At 44.7% G+C, this 17,244-nt stretch overlaps 1 protein-coding gene across 5 annotated transcripts in view; it reads right to left on the bottom strand.

Moving 5' to 3' along the window:
• VEPH1 (ventricular zone expressed PH domain containing 1) overlaps positions 1–17,244 on the bottom strand; it is a 128,616-nt gene that overhangs the window by 53,391 nt on the left and 57,981 nt on the right. For all 5 annotated transcript variants that reach the window (XM_077929841.1, XM_028731387.2, XM_028731388.2 and 2 more), the window contains exon 8: positions 2,723–2,929. In XM_077929841.1, the coding sequence (XP_077785967.1) occupies positions 2,723–2,929 (207 nt within the window). The remainder of the gene's footprint in view (positions 1–2,722; positions 2,930–17,244) is intronic.

Here is a 17,244-nt window from a genome sequence, read left to right as displayed (position 1 = left end):
TGAAAAACCTTAATAAATATATTTTTTTAAAAAAAAAACAAAAGCACGTCAAAGTGCAAGTAGATAAATAGGTACCGCTCCAGCAGGAAGGGAAACGGCGTTTCTGTGCACTGCTCTGGTTCGCCAGAAGCGGCTTAGTCATGCTGGCCACATGACCTGTACGCTGGCTCCCTCGACCAATAAAGCGAGATGAGCGCCGCAACCCCAGAGTTGGTCACGACTGGACCTAATGGTCAGGGGTCCTTTACTATAGTTGCTTTGCATAAACCGAAGCTGATTTCCTCAAACCGGTCTGGGATGATGGTCTGGGATTCTGGTTTGTTCAAACCTGTTATAGTTGTCAGGTTAAATGGCAAGCTATTATTTGCTGCTAACAAAAAGTTTGATTGTGAAGGAAGGAGAGAGGTAAGGAGGGAACATAAAAGCTAGAGGCTCACTGCTGATCTTTGCTGATCATCTCAATGTGGCCAACACCTCATGTAATAATACGTATTCAAATCCAAATATCAGTACAGTGACTCAGAGTATATACAACATAAACAAATGAAAAAATTAATCACACTGCACAGGAGAAATAACCATTCGAAATGGCCATATCTACTGCAAGTATTTTTGTTTGTTAAACTTCTTTCCAATAATTAAGGAAATATACAGTTTAGTCCTTGAGAAATGAGCGAACCTCATAGATGATTCATCTTGTCCCGCTGAAAACAGATGTGACCTCTATTGAAAACTTAAACTTTTAAAAAAGTTTCAACTGATGTTGTCAGCTGCACCTTGTGTGCCAAGCAAATTCGTAAGAATCGGTCTGGGATGTAAGTGCACTGCTTTATCGGAATTTCAGCGTAAACTTACGCTCTTCTGCCTTTGAGATTAACACAGAAAACTATCCAAGTTTCAACAAGGACAAAAGCTACTCGGTGAAGTCTTCTATTATCAAATGAGTGGATGGCTTTTGCCAGTCTTATATCTGCCACTTCTGCCCCCACCCACTTGCAACTTGAGTCCTTTTGGGGTATTCACCCCTATGTTACTGTAATGAGGTGGAGGAGAGAATGGGCCTGTGCCACTAGTTCTGGCCTGGCCGTCATGTGCCATGCTGACTCTGATTCCCAGCATTTGTGCATCGGGGGGATGTCTTGCTGTACATTCGCCATGTGATCAGGAGCCTTGATTGTGCAGTGTTCCATCTCACATCGAGAGCTACATACATACACACCAGGCTCACCTTTACCATTGTTTCCTTAATGTGTGGATGGTAGGGGATGTGATGGCAGAAGTGTAGCCAGAGGGCACAGACCTGCTCCACCCCTCTATATGATTACAATTGCCATAAAAGCATTTTGGTTGGTCTGGGACTGTATGGAAAAGGGTGGTAGTGGAAGAAAAGTTAGCAGTAGGAAAGGTTGGCATTGGCAGAGATCTGCCACCAAGTCACCCCAATCTGAGCTGAAATTAGAGGGGCACCTGGCTCAGATCACAATGGCCTTGGGATTTCAGAACTGGGACAGCTGGCATCTCTACTCGAAAATTCTTAACAGGATTATTTATCAGAAATTGTTTTAAGAAATCTTGCTACTGGAGGATTACATGGTAGCTTGTTCCAGAGTGGGCACCAGACTTCAGAGCCCCCCCCCCCCAAACACACACACCACCCAACGCAACCAAATCTCTCCCCCACCCTACCCCCCACTGCCACCACTGTAGCAACTGGGCCCCTGGCAGAAGTACCGCTTCTGAACAGGAGCTAAGCTCAGCTCCCACCCATGGTTGCTGCCTGCCATTTAAATTTACCAGGAAATGCAACGCTCTAGTGTAAAGATCTATGAAACCCATAGATTTCATAGCTCTGACGGGCTGGGGCATTGCATTTTGGGTCAATGAAAATGGTGGGGAGCCACTGCAGATTTGAGCCAAGCTTGGCTCTCGTTCAGAAACAGTTATCCCACCATGAAAATGACCGAGGGGCCCAGTGAGGAGGCGGCAGCGTGGCACAGCTTAGTTGGGCTGGTGAAGGGCCCTTCTGAGCTCCTAGAGCCCTTGATCAGTGCCCAGTCTAGGTAACAGTCAGCGCAAGACCTGGCTTGTTCGATTGTTTAATTCAACATCTTAAAAAGCTGAAGATTAACATTATTTACAAAGAAATACTGTCCTAGATAGGACTTTCTTGTTTGGGGGTGGGTTTCTTTTGCTGTTGTTATCCCTAACGCTTTACATATGTGATACAATCTCTTTTAATGCTTTGTCTTTATTAATTTTGCATTATGCCAGATTAACTCTAACCAATTGTTTGCTGCATTTGTACCTTTCGTTTTCTCTGGATCTGCTTTGACTATATATTTATGTATATCTGCATACTTTTCACTCGTTGACAGTGCTTATAAACCTGCTTTTAAGGTGTCCAAATTGCCAAAAGAATTTTGCCAACTATACTTACGGAAAGCGATCTTCATTTTTGCCTGAACTTTTTCAAATCCAGTGTTCCTTTGCACCTCCCCCTGCACTCTGGAGCACAAGGTAGGTTAAACAAATAACTCGGAGATCTTATCCAGCTCTTAGAGTTATTGACAAGATGTCTGGATACAATTAAATGTCTGATGCCCACAGGTACTATGTAACTTGCCTGTTCACTTTAACATTTGGGGGTTTCCCCCCCTGAAAAATTATGTATGGGAAAACCAATCGGCATGCAAAACCGCTGACACACTGCACTGAAGCATACCTGTTAAACCTCATGTCCTTCCTTTCTTCTTTAGAAACCTGGCCAAGACTATACCGGCGTACAGAACCAGGAGTACTGCTGTCAATGTTTATTTTCTCTTCAAAAGCTTGTTTTTTAACCTGAAGCTTTCCATCGTCTTCATTCCCATTCATAGTGGATTTTAAGTCATCCAGCTGAGGAGATTCTGTTTCAACAACATCTTCTACCCTAGGAGAGGTGAAAAACTGGGGGGTTAACAGAAACATCGTCCAATTACAGGTGGTAGAAATAAAAAATATATATGCATCTCTAAGGGTCCATATATATGCCAGCATTTATTCCAAGTGCATCTGTGGCCAGGTTCTTTCGAGGGATCATCATTCCCATTTAGTCCAGGCCTACACCTTTCTGACTTGTGCTATATAATTCTCTACTGTCGTTCTAACCTCACAGCTCCTTCCCATATGTCATATTTGGCCGAAGAGTGGTGTAAAAATGTGCCAAAATAAATTAAAGGCTGTACCATATATCTGTCATAAGGAGTTGACTAAATTGACTTTAGAAGCAACTTTTACAAGATAATTTCAAACATTTCGCTCTGTGGAAATATATTACAATCAGTGAGGAGGAGGAGGAGGAGAGGAAGAAGAAGAAGAAGAAGAAGAAGAAGAAGAAGAGGAGGAGGAGGAGGAGTTTGGATTTGATATACCGCTTTATCACTACCCGAAGGAGTCTCAAAGTGGCTAACATTCTCCTTTCCCTTCGTCTGGTGAGGTGAGTGGGGCTAAGAGACTTCAGAGAAGTGTGACTAGCCCAAGGTCACCCAGCAGCTGCATGTGGAGAAACGGAGACGCAAACCCGGTTCACCAGATTACGAGTCTACCGCTCTTAACCACTACACCACACTGGCGCTCGAGAACAAGGGACTTTTGACACCACCAGCTTTAAGCTGTGAGGATGCCTAGACTGGCTTGCCCCCTGCTTGAATCAATGGCATTATCACCTTGTGTAGAGGCCTCCATGTGGGTGCAGTGTGGCTATGTCCGTATTGTGCAAACTGCCTCAAGGGCTATTGCTGAATATATTACTAAGGGAACAATAGATGAGAAATAAATGTGGATGTCTAAGCAAAGAACTAGAGGAAGAATTCCCAGTGATATGATCTTGAATACCAGCTGGACATCTCTAAGGCAAGTATTCTAAAATGCAATTTAGAACAGATTAGTAAAAGTGCTATATATAACAAGCAGCCTTTAGACACCTGCAACTAATTTGCTGTCAATGTATATAAATGTGTGTGTGTGTGTGTGTGTGTGTGTACACATAAAGGTAAAGGACCCCTGACCATTAGGTCCAGTCGTGGCTGACTCTGGGGTTGCGGCACTCATCTAGCTTTATTGGCTGAGGGAGCCGGCGTACAGCTTCCGGGTCGTGTGGCCAGCATGACTAAGCCGCTTCTGGCAAATCAGAGCAGCGCACGAAAACGCCGCTTACCTTCCCGCCAGAGCGGTACCTATTTATCTACTTGCACTTTGAGGTGCTTTCGAACTGCTAGGTGGGCAGGAGCAGAGACCGAGCAATGGGAGCTCACCCCGTTGTGGGGATTCGAACCGCCGACCCTCTGATCGGCAAGTCGTAGGCTCTGTGGTTTAACCCACAGCGCCACCCGCGTCCCATAGGTGACACATATTCCTATATATACATCAAAATAATATTTTTAACAATCTTTGTAGTGCCCTCCAGACAGACTGCAGGGCACACAAAATGTGGAGTGGGGAAGGGGGTTGCAAAGAACAAAGATGGAGTCTTCCAGTGGTGGCAGAAACAAGAGAGGCATTCTCTCCCTTCAGTGGTTTGTGTGCTGGCATTTTCTTTCCCCCAGAGTGCCTGGAAGCAATGTTGTCCTGGTGCACTATGGCAAGAATACATAGCTGCGTGCGTGCACGCACACACACAAGTTGCACCTTGTTCCTGGACAAAACACAATCCATGGAATGGCTTCCAGTAATAAATCATATTCAAAACAAAAACTTGCATTACAATAAAAATCTAATTTACCCCAATAAAATGCAATAAAAGCATCATAGTACACAGATAAAAGACCACACTGTCAGAACATAAATCCCACAGTCAGTTTCGAAACAGCCATCTGCAAACAGTTTGCTAGAGCCTCACCAACATCAATATAAGTCAGAGCTTTTTTCCAGCAGGAACTCAGTTTTGGCACCCCTCAGGTGGGCACCATTGCCATTAAAGAGAACAAAGGAGGCATTTATGGTGAGTTCCGGCACTTATTTTCCCCAGAAAAATAGCACTGAATATAGTAGCAGCTTGGAACTAGCTGCTGTGTCCCTGTAAGGCTCTTTCCCTGAGCTGAAAAAGACCGCTGCATATCTAGCAGTTTTGCATCCCTTGAATCTCCAACGCAGAAAAAGGCATTACATTCAAAAAGAACCAAATTACAGCTGGAAAGGTGTGTTCCTGATCCTTCCTTCCTTCCTTCCTTCCTTCCTTCCTTCCTTCCTTCCTTCCTTCCTTCCTTCCTTCCTTCCTTCCTTCGCAGGTTCAGCTTGCATTAAAGCCAGGGCTGCAAAAAAAGGAAGGAAGAATTGGGAGTGGACCCTAAGTGTGCTCCCGATTCCTTCTTTGAAGTGGTATCTCCTGGCATCATTGACAGGTGTCTGCCCTCACTCACCTGTCAAAGTGACCTGCTGAAGTCAGGTAACCCCTGAATCTACCCCCAGTTGGATCCAGTTCCCCATACCTGCCTTAAAAGGATAGGAGATACAGCTGTGCTAGCCATATTGTATTCTCTTTGATTCTATGTAGGGGTCCAAGATTGGAAAAGGGAGAGCTTATGGATGTTTTGTGACGTGGTTGACAAATGGCTGAAAGTTAAGGGTAAGTTAGGGTATAGAGCCTCATAAGCAACAGGGAGAGATGCCTACGTGCATTTGAGTATAGGCAATTTGTAGGTGTGCATTCACATACGCATACTAGGATAGAGACATGTGGGGGATGATACTTTCTCCTGTATGCACATCCACTGAATACTTGGGGTCCCTCTGGAACCACATGAGAAGTGTTTAAACTCAACACTACATCTTGTGGCAGTGAACTGCATAAACTTTTCTGAGTTCCTACTATTAGATCCTCATTCTACTCATGAACTATATGGAGATCTGATTGAAAATTCACTTTTTACTTGGTATTATAGGTCAGGACATTAATAGGCAACATTTTAAATTGTTTTTATATGCAACAACTGCGGCAAGAGTATTGTTAGCCCAGAAATGTAAACAAGAAGAAATTCCAATGAAAGAAGAATGGCAGACAAAATTAATGGACTTTGCAGAATTGGACAAAATGACAGGAAGGATTCGAAACCTGCGGGACCAGAGATTTACAGAAGATTGGAAGAAGTATATGAATTATTTGAAGAGCAACTGTAATCAACAAATTATGCTAGTAGGACTACAAGAAGTTTTGTAAGGAGAAATATAAGAAGTGTTACAAAGTAGAAAAAGATAGAGATATTGATTGTGAGTTTGAAATGTAATAGGGAAAATAAGAAATGCATATTAAGAGATTAGATTGAACAATTTTCAGACAGGATTGACGGAAGTCAAAAATTTGAATAAGATGTAAAAGTATGTTTAATTACTGTTGAAAATGATATGTTAAAAAAACCTAATAAAGATTATATTAAAAAAAAGAAAATTCACTAAATGTAATATGTAAAGGGTAAAATGTGGTCAAGGCAGCATAAGAGTCTGCATCAATGTCAGGTCATAGAAAGAAATGTTTGTAACAGTCTGTTGTTTTTAAGGGGACATTTTGTTCTACATTTGCATGTACATTGTTTACTATGGCTTAGCAATCTATAAAGTATCTAACTTGGCTTAAGACTCCTCTAGTTAGCTAATATCACACAAGTGGAATTCTCAGAATAGAGGATTCTGTGCTGTCTTGCCAAAGCCAGCCCCCAAAATCTTGTCCCCGGAGATCCTCTTCAGGGGGTACAACATTGTATTCTGCTTGTTTACGTCCAGGCTGACCTCCAGAACAATGTGGTTTTCCAGGCAAACTGTTTGCTGGAAAGTAAGACTAATAGAACAAGCATGAAATGCTTCACTTATAGCTTTCATACTATGTACAACTGTGAGATATGTCTCCTCCTCTCTTGCCTCTTCTAGGAAAAGAGTCAGCAATAAAACTAATTACTGGTGAAAATTGTGAATAGGTTTCACTCCAAGATGTTCTGCCCAAACTCTAGGGTGGTATTCAGCTAATTTTCACTAAGAGTAGACCACTGAAATCAATGGCCCTAACTTAGCTAGGCTTATTAACTTCAGCAGGTCTACTCTAAGTAAATCATCATAGCCCTAGAATTTTGACATTTGGAAAAATATTTCATAAACTTGCCCGCTATGCCCGGAAACTGTTCTAAGTGCCTTTCAAACATTATCTCAGCAATATTTACAGCAAGCTTGAGAGGTAGGTAAAGGTAAAGGTACCCCTGCCCGTACGGGCCAGTCTTGACAGACTCTGGGGTTGTGCGCCCATCTCACTCAAGAGGCCGGGGGCCAGTGCTGTCTGGAGACACTTCCGGGTCACGTGGCCAGCGTGACATCGCTGCTCTGGCGAGCCAGAGCCGCACACGGAAACGCCGTTTACCTTCCCGCCAGTAAGCGGTCCCTATTTATCTACTTGCACCCGGAGGTGCTTTCGAACTGCTAGGTTGGCAGGCGCTGGGACCGAGCAACGGGAGCGCACCCCGCTGCGGGGATTCGAACCACCGACCTTTCGATCGGCAAGCCCTAGGCGCTGAGGCTTTTACCCACAGCGCCACCCGCGTCCCGTAAGCTTGAGAGGTAGGCCAGTATTAAAATCTCCGTGCTGCCAATATAGGAAGAGGTGGGAGCTCAGAGGCAACCTGCATAAAGCTATCTAGCCCAAAGTGATTAGAATTCTGCTCTCCCTAAAGGACTTAAAAGGTAAAGGTAAAGGTACCCCTGCTCGTACGGGCCAGTCTTGACAGATTCTGGGGTTGTGCGCCCATCTCACTCAAGAGGCCGGGGGCCAGCACTGTCCGCAGACACTTCCGGGTCACGTGGCCAGCGTGACAAAGCTGCATCTGGCGAGCCAGCGCAGCACACGGAACGCCGTTTACCTTCCCGCTGGTAAGCGGTCCCTATTTATCTACTTGCACCCGAGGGTGCTTTCGAACTGCTAGGTTGGCAGGCGCTGGGACCGAGCAGCTGGAGCGCACCCCGCCGCGGGGATTCGAACCGCCGACCTTTCGATCGGCAAGCCCTAGGCGCTGAGGCTAAAGGACTTACGCTAAAATAAATTCTATAGGAGGATCTCTACTTAGAGTGATTTTAGTGGTTTTGAAAAAGCTTTGAACAATGGTGAAAAGTTGCTTGGTGAGCCCTGATATGAACCTTCCTAAGAGCAAATGGTCATAATCAAGATGCATGGCCCTGGGGAAAAAATATCCTACACTGGATCATTTCCAAAGAGCACATCAATATCATCATGCACTTTCAACATTGCTTATCTTGGCAAAGCGCTGTCTTAAAATGGACGAATGGCAGTGAAAATAAAAGGTGTAAGGGCTGCAAGAGCCAAATCAGATATGGCAGATCAAGCCTCGCTTACAATGAAAAGGAATTCAGTTCATCCGGCTATTAAGAAAAATAAACAAAACAAAACAAAACAAAGGATACAATGAAAATTTCATGCCTTGTTATTCTCAAGTATTGTGGTTGGGAGGTTTCGGCAGATCTGCATTTTCTGTTTGTTGTTAAGTTGACCATGGTTGATTTCTAAGATGAAATCACTATGTATTAAAATTCTTCATTCACATTTGAATGACCTGAATCTTTGGGATCAGCAGGGGGCCGGGGCATTCTAATACTCCGTGGTTTTCATTAACACATGGTTTTAATTACATCAGATATATGCAAAATTCCCCATGTCAAAGGATTCAGGCCAACAATTACTGTATGAAAAGTCACTTCCCTATAAGTACAGTAACTGCAGGTTTCCTAAAGGAATGAATTATTGTCGACACACAAATTTTCAAATTACACTGTTAACTCAAAATCATCTTTGATATTTGCATCTGACCTCAGAGTCAGGGCTACTTCAAACACTGAATAATTATGAGGTGGAATGCTTTTCCATGTAAGAAATGGGTTCAGGCTGTACAACCGTTGCGGATCTGTGTGCTTCACTATATAGGTAAAAAGGTAAAGGACTCCAGTCAAAGAGAACTATGGCTTTGTGGCGCTCATATCACTTTCAGGCCAAGGGAGCCAGTGTTTGCCCACAGACAGCTTTCCGGGTCATGTGGCCAGCATGACTAAACCACTTCTGGCACAATGGAACACCGTGACGGAAACCAGAGCTCATGGAAATGCCATTTACCTTCCTGCCACAGAGGTACCTATTTATCTACATGAACTGGTGTGCTTTCGAACTGCTAGGCTGGGACAGAGCAACGGGAGCTCACTCAGGTGCATGGATTCGAACCGCCAACCTTCTGATCGGCAAGCCCAAGAGGCTCAGTGGTTTAAACCACAACGCCACCCTTGTCCGTTTCACTATATGGTGCATACTGAGTAAGCATGACAAGTGTCAACTTTTGAGCATGTTTACAGTCATTAGCAGGGGTCAGCAACCTAAGGTCCATGGGCCATTTGACTGGCCCCTGAGCCACCCCCGAACCAAACTGCCTGCTCATGCACTGTGCTAAACCGGCGCAGCACAGTGCAGGGACTCACTTCCGCGTCACTGAAAATCGCATCTGCCAAAAATTGCATCTGTGCATGCGCAGATGGTGAAAATCGCAGGCGCACACACTCATGCGTGCCCGCAATCCATGGAGGGATCTCCACGGGACCAATCCAGCCCAGGCAAGATAAATATTGCTGACCCCTGGTCATTAGGGTTTACACACAGGTTTCTGTATAGAATGGTACAGTGAAAATCTATAAATCTAGAGAAAACTAGAGGTAGAGATGAGCAGAAGATTTCTAAACAGCCATATCAACTTGAAGGCAGTGTTGACCTAAGTGTTGCCATTTTCCTATCACCACCATTTCTTCCAGGAAAGAACAACAGATAGCTTATGTGTGCACCCAGTCCAACTTCGCAGCACTGAGTTTCTTCATCCCATGTTCAACTTCAAACAACCTTACACCATCTCTAATGGTTTAAAACAACAACCTGAGAGGCAGCCATTATTCCAGTTCACATACCAGTGACTTCAACTGGCGGGACATATCTGAAGCACAAGCATAAACTACACCTATCAGATGACAGACAACGGATTGAAGCCAAGGAGTGCTAAGCTGAATATTGTAAAAATGAAGTAACAGACGGGAAATAGTAACAAATGGAATCAACCTTCTTGTTAAAGAGCTGAGACCTTTTGGCGCTGAACTGGCTTTGTGCATGTTGCAAACACAACTCCAGCAGGAAACACCAACTCATTTTACGTATAACTTTTTGTTGCTTCAGCTTTTGACAGCACACAAGACAGTTGCCTTGAAGTAAAAGGATTTGTCGTGTCCTGTCATCAATCCTGTGAGCAAACCAGTTTCATAAGACGAGAGATTTACCCTCAACAAGAGGAGATTGTTTTAGAGGTCCCTAACAGATCCTTACTTTGGATCCTTGCCCTTGAAGACCAAATCCTGTTCTTACCTCTGAAATAATAAATCATAGCTCTGAGAAAAAACAGGACAACGCTGGTGTAAAACAATACTTGTCCCAAACTCCCAAAACCAGGTTCACACTTTCCCCTGAAGATTTGGGGTGGGGTGGGGAGAAGGTCAGGGAGAGAATCTGCAATGTTCAGGTAGAAATGTAAGTTCTTCCTCCAATATAAGCCAACAAGGTGCTCTTTATGTAAGAGCTTGTACTAACCTGGAGGAAAGCCTAGCAGGCTGTCTGTCTAACTGGCTGGAATCCTAAACAGTGGTGGTCCTGTGAGTTAGTAACAATATAATGCAAAAAAAAATTTAAATATACAAATACCACTTGTCCTATTGCAGTTCTTCAGGGCAGATTAATAAAGTCCTGGCATGTTTTAATGAAGATGATTGGCACACATTCTTATTGAATTTAGTGAGACCTGTAAGTTATCTTCCATGGGAAGCTGATGGAGACTGGGAAATTCATGGATTGCATTGCCTTGCAACTCTGGTCATTACACACACACACACACACACACACACACACACGGCTTGCCTGTTTACAGTCTGGTATGAGGAGTTTGGCTGTCTGGCACTGTGGTGGTGACTCTGCAGGTCACCTATAGGCAGTGCTTTACCCCCTAAAAATGTTTAGGGGTACTCTCATTTTGACTCAAGAAAACCACCATTTTATAGTTCAAATCTTGTTGGCTTATATTGGAGGAAGAACTTACATTTCTACCAGAACAATGCAGATTCTCTCCTTGACCTTCTCCCCACCCCACCCCAAATCTCCAGGGGAAAGTGTGAACCCGGTTTTGGGAGTTTGGGACAAGTATTGTTTTACACCAGCGTTGTCCTGTTTTTTCTCAGAGCTATGATTTATTATTTCAGATGCTCCTCAACCATCTTGATTTAACAGGTACATCCTGGAATTACAGAAGCCATCCTGGCTTCTAATTGGATCCTGGAATGTCCCGGTTTTTCGGTCCACCACTATGGTGCAAAGTCACTTGGCTTGTGCCAGAGCGCCAGATCAAAAGATGCTCATTTTTTTGGTCTTGTGTGAGAACCAGCTGGCTCCCATGAGAGCTTGAGATGAAAAAACAAGTGTCCCAGTTTTGATCAGAGGGATGCTGAGGGGTATGCATTTTGAGAACATTTTACCGTATTTTTCGCACCATAGGACGCACTTTCCCCCCTCCAAAAATGAAGGGGAAATGTGTGTGCGTCCTATGGTGCGAATGCAGGCTTTCGCTGAAGCCTGGAGAGTGAGAGGGGTCGGTGCGCACCAACCCCTCATGCTCTCCAGGCTTTGCACACCTCTCCGCAAGCAGCGGGAGTCCAGCGCTGGGCTCCCGCTGCTTGCGGAGAGTTGCCTGCATGCTGAGGCCTGCGCGCGCTGAGCTCAGCGCCTCCAGGCTTCGCGGACCTCCCCACAAGCAGCGGGAGCGCTCCCGCTGCTTGCGGAGAGTTGCCGGCATGCCGAAGCCTGCGCGCGCTGAGATCAGTGCGTCCAGGCTTCGCGGACCTCCCCACAAGCAGCGGGAGCCAGCGCTGGGCTTCCATGGCTTGCAGAGAGCTGCTTGTTTGGGGGCTGGGGTCGGGGGAAGCTCGAGCTTCCCCCGCCCCAGCCCCGCGCCTGGGGGAAAAATAATTTTTTCCCCTTTATTTCCCCCCAAAAAAACTGGGTGCGCCCTATGGTCCGGTGCGCCCTATGGTGCGAAAAATACGGTATTTGTCAGCCAGCTTCCCTCTATAATCTTATCATAGGCTTTGTCTGCAGAATGACTCTTCCCAACCTCCTTTGGGCTTCCAGAACACTTCTTTGAGTTCAGGGATAGGTTATTTCCTCTATGAGTTGCCTTTGAGTGGCATACACTTCAATTTTCTGATACAATGCTATTAGTAATTAATATTTTTATCACGTTTGCCAGGTTAGTTTGTCTGACATTTTCAGAATTTCAAGTCCACTGTTTCCATTACATCTATTTTTAATTCTATCCAGTATTTTGGCTCCCACTGCAAGCATAAGGCTGCTTTTCATATTTGTATTGTCAGTGACATCTGTGTTGTATCTTATCATATGTGTGATTTCCCATCTCCTCTTGACCTTTTATAATCTGCTTAATACCAGTGATGAGGCTCTCATGCAATTTAAAAGGGATTACTGCACATTAGCAGCATATGACAACAAAAACGACTTGTCCTCATCGGACATATATTATCACACCAAGTATGAGGCGAACTGTGTTTGCACAGAGGAGTTGGTCTTGCTTTACTTAATATGGCACTCACTCATTGATGAGCACACTAGGGGTAGATGAAATAAAATAATTACATATCTCTATCCTTACAGGTGAGGCAGTGTGGTGTAGTGGTTAAGAGCGGTAGTCTCGTAATCTGGGGAACCGGGTTCGCGCCTCCGCTCCTCCACATGCAGCTGCTGGGTGACCTTGGGCCAGTCACACATCTTTGAAGTCTCTCAGCCCCACTCACCTCACAGAGTGTTTGTTGTGGGGGAGGAAGGGAAAGGAGATTGTTAGCCGCTTTGAGACTCCTGAAGGGGAGTGAAAGGCGGGATATCAAATCCAAACTCTTCTTCTTCTTCTTCTTCTTTATTGTAAGAGTGAATGCTTTTAAAATACTAGGCACATGCCAGTCAAAGTTGAGCACACTTCAAATCCAATGATTTTGCTGAAGTTAAGGGCACTCCCATTGGAACCGATAGAGTTTAATTCTGACAGGTTTGTGTCCATAGTTTGTGCTGTTTTCTTTTTCATTTGGACACACTGACGTTTTTAAGGAAGGCTTTGGAAATTGTATTTAACATGGGTTGTGTGTGTTTTGTATGCTTGCCCTTAAAATGGCTATTTGCATCGAGTGCAAGGAACAGGACTTATTAGAAGTTCAATAAAATGTAACCATTTAAAGAGCTGAGCATATGAAAACATTTAAAACTTGCTTTGGGAAGCAAGTACAGCAAAGTGTTTATGAAGCTGAGTGGCGTAGAGCTAATAGACAGCTATTTGAAAAACAGCTGGGTATATCACATTAATGAAAATATACCCCAGTGGAAAGTGAAATGAGATGTTTGCTGGGATTTTAAGGTATTAGATGTGAGACAGGAAGACTGGTGCTCATTGTTATGCTTGTAGCAGTTACAATAGGCTTTTCTAAAACTTTTATAATCCAATATTCAGCCTTAGCTAATGTTTATTGGGTTTATTAAGAAAGCAGACTTGAAAAACATCTGCTATGTTAAAAAGTGTAGCGTGTAGCTATATCAATACAGTTATAGGGTTGTGTCCAACGCCATCAGATTTTCACTTGCACTTCCTCATCTTATCCTCTCCCCTGCAGCCCCCTTAAAATCTGCTCCAGAGGGGTGGGGGGCCCCTCCCCAAGCAGTGTTTAGGGGTACATGGGAAGGGAAAGTCCCATTCATGAGGAACTGGATGCAACCCATAGACCAATACTATTTTATCTGTTTCCTTAAACATCTCCTGCAATCTCAAACTATGAATCTGGATCCATTCCAGTCCGGCTTCCGCGCTGGTCATGGGACCGAGACGGCTCTGGTTGCCCTAACAGATGATCTTCGTAGACAGCTGGATCGAGGCGGGTCGGGGCTGCTGATTCTTCTAGATCTGTCAGCAGCTTTCGACATGGTCGATCATGAACTCCTGGACCATCACCTTGCCGATGTGGGGATCCAGGGCACAGTCCTTCAATGGCTGTGCTCGTTTCTCTCTGGTCGGGGACAGAGGGTGGTGCTTGGGGGGGAATTGTCATCGCGCCACTCCTTGGTGTGATACTCTCCCCGATGCTTTTCAACATCTTTATGCGCCCCCTCACCCAGCTTGTCCGGAGTTTTGGGCTGGGTTGCCATCAGTATGCCGATGACACCCAACTCTATCTGTTGATGGATGGCCATCCTGACTCGGCCCCAGACACACTGACCAGATGTTTGGAAGCTGTGGCTGGATGGTTACGTGGGAGCCGGTTGAAGCTAAATCCTTCGAAGACAGAGGTCCTGTGGCTGGGACGGGACGATATGGGATTGGGAGGGCAATTCCCATCTCTTGCGGGGGCGCAATTAGTGCCAGCACCGTCCGTTAAGAGTTTGGGTGTAATCTTCGACACCTCCCTTTCCATGGAGGCGCAGAATGCAGCTATAACAAAGGCGGCATTTTTCCATCTCCGCCAAGCTAAGCAGTTGGCTCCTTACTTCTCTCGCCCTGACCTAGCCACTGTGATCCACGCGACGGTCACCTCCAGACTGGATTATTGTAACTCGCTCTACGTGGGGCTGCCCTTGAGACTGACCCAGAAACTCCAGCGGGTGCAGAATGCTGCAGCGAGACTCCTTACGGGGTCTTCGCTGCGAGACCACATCTACCCGGTGCTATACCAGCTGCACTGGCTCCCTGTGGAGTACAGGATCAGGTTTAAGGTGCTGGTTTTAACCTTTAAAGCCCTATACGGCCTAGGACCCTCGTACCTACGGGACCGCCTCTCCTGGTATGCCCCACAGAGAAACTTACGGTCTTCAAATAAAAACATCTTGAAGGTCCCAGGCCACAGAGAAGTTAGGCTGGCCTCAACTAGAGCCAGGGCTTTTTCGGCTGTGGCTCCGATCTGGTGGAACACTCTGTCACAAGAGACTAGGGCCCTGCGGGACTTGACATCTTTCCGCAGGGCCTGCAAGACAGAGCTGTTCCACCAGGCCTTTGGCCAGGGCACAGCCTGACTCCCTCCCTCAGCAATCTCCGCGGAGCTCTGGCCCAATGGTTGCCAGTGGCTTGATTTGAATTTATTTTATAATGAATGATTTTAGAGTGTTGTTTGTGCTGTACTTTTGTACTTTTGTACTGTTTTATTGTTGTTAGCCGCCCTGAGCCCGGCTTCGGCTGGGGAGGGCGGGATATAAATAAAATTTATTATTATTATTATTATAGTTGCCAGTTATTTATTTATTTATATTATTTCATAAAATGCACACATCACCTGATTGTAAAAAAATAAAACAAACCCAAAAAACAAAACCCTCAAAGCGGTTGACACAAAGAAACAATGAATGATGTGTGAAGCAAGAAAGAGAATGTGACTATTTGGGTACTAGCTGTATTCCCTTTGAAGGGTGAAATGTCTGAGCAAATGGGCAAATTTCTTACAAGTAGCACCAAAAAGTTGGTATAACATAGTGGCTAAGCGAATGGCTCTGCCATAAATTTGCTAGGTGGCATTATTCAAATTTCCGTTTTCTTATCCTTTGGTTACTGATAGGCAACAATTTAAAGAGGGCTACTCTAAGGATTAAAGAGATAAATTAGATGAAATACTTGGAACACTATATAGGTATATTACTATTAACTTTTAATTACTAAAGGTGTATGAGGTAAACATTTCAGTGCACACCAGAGTTGTTCTGTAGTTTTCCATAGCTTCCTCTACTAAGTACCCAGATTGCTTTGTCAACTCTATAGTTGACAAAGAGGTTTGGGGTATTTGTGTGAGAGCGGCTGAATGGGAAAATGCCTGTGGTATATCCTTGCTATTTTTTAAATTTATCCTTTCTTTCTGTAGTATATGAGCCAAAGTCCCTCAAAGTAATTGAACCATACTGCTAAATAATGGAGTCACACTTTCAAATACTTCCCAGAAAACAGACCTTTTTATCCTTTCCCTTCTCAGGTACCTTAATAAGCTGGCTGATATGAGATTTATTTGCATCTTTTCTACCACTTGCAAGATAAGCTCTTCGCTGGGCATTGGAATCTCTTCCATGTATTCAGTGCTCAATGGAAATGTGTACAGTGAGGGACAGTGTGGTTTCCGGAAGTCTTACACCTGCACACTATGGCATGACAAGCTGTTTTCAAATATGCTGTCCTACAGAACTCACATGGGACTCTGTGGTTAAACCACAGAGCCTAGGACTTGCCGATCAGAAGGTCGGCGGTTTGAATCCCTGTGACGGGGTGAGCTCCCGTTGCTCGGTTCCTGCTCCTGCCAACCTGGCAGTTCGAAAGCATGGCAAAGTGCAAGTGGATAAATAGGTACCGCTCCAGCGGGAAGGTAAACGGCGTTTCCGTGCGGTGCTCTGGTTCGCCCGAAGTGGCTTAGACATGCTGGCGACATGACCCGGAAGCTGTACACCGGCTCCCTCGGCCAATAAAGCGAGATGAGCACCACAACCCCAGAGTCAGCCACGATTGGACCTAATGGTCAGGGGTCCCTTTACCTTTACCTTACAGAACTCACATATGAGCTGGTAGCACATATTTAGGGTCTCCAGGGTTTAGAGAAGAACCTCCTCCTGAAACTTCAACTATTATAAAATCCTCCAATAACTGATCTACGAGACCAATAATCAGACCACAGCTGATTAGAAAACAGTATCCTTGAAGAAATGTGTCTGAGGTACATTTTATCATATGTAGTGGACTTGTAGAGTAGCTAAGGGATATTAGGAGATGATGCATAATGAGATAAAAAAATATTTAAGAGGTCTCTCCCCAAAATACCAGAATCTTTTCTTCTAGGGATAATTGGACCAGATGCACCAAAGAGTCAAAAGAATTTGTTTATGTACGTGACTGCAGCAGCGAGAATATTATATGCCCCCAAACCACGGGAGGAGGCCGTACCCACGAAAGGGGATTGGCAGTTGAAATTGATGGAATATGTAGAATCAGCAAGTTTGACTAGTAAAATTAGAGAACAAAATGAGGCAACCTCAGGGAGGATAGGAAAATGTCTGTAGATTATTAAAAAAAAAATACTGTAAACATGTTAGTAGGTTAGCAGGTATGGAGTAAGTTTAGCAGTAAA

This window comes from Podarcis muralis, chromosome 6 (genome assembly GCF_964188315.1).
Source record: "Podarcis muralis chromosome 6, rPodMur119.hap1.1, whole genome shotgun sequence".
NCBI classification, from domain to species: Eukaryota; Metazoa; Chordata; class Lepidosauria; order Squamata; family Lacertidae; genus Podarcis; species Podarcis muralis.
The sequence above is the reverse complement of the archived record's forward strand: the minus strand, read 5'-3'. Positions and strand labels throughout refer to the sequence as shown.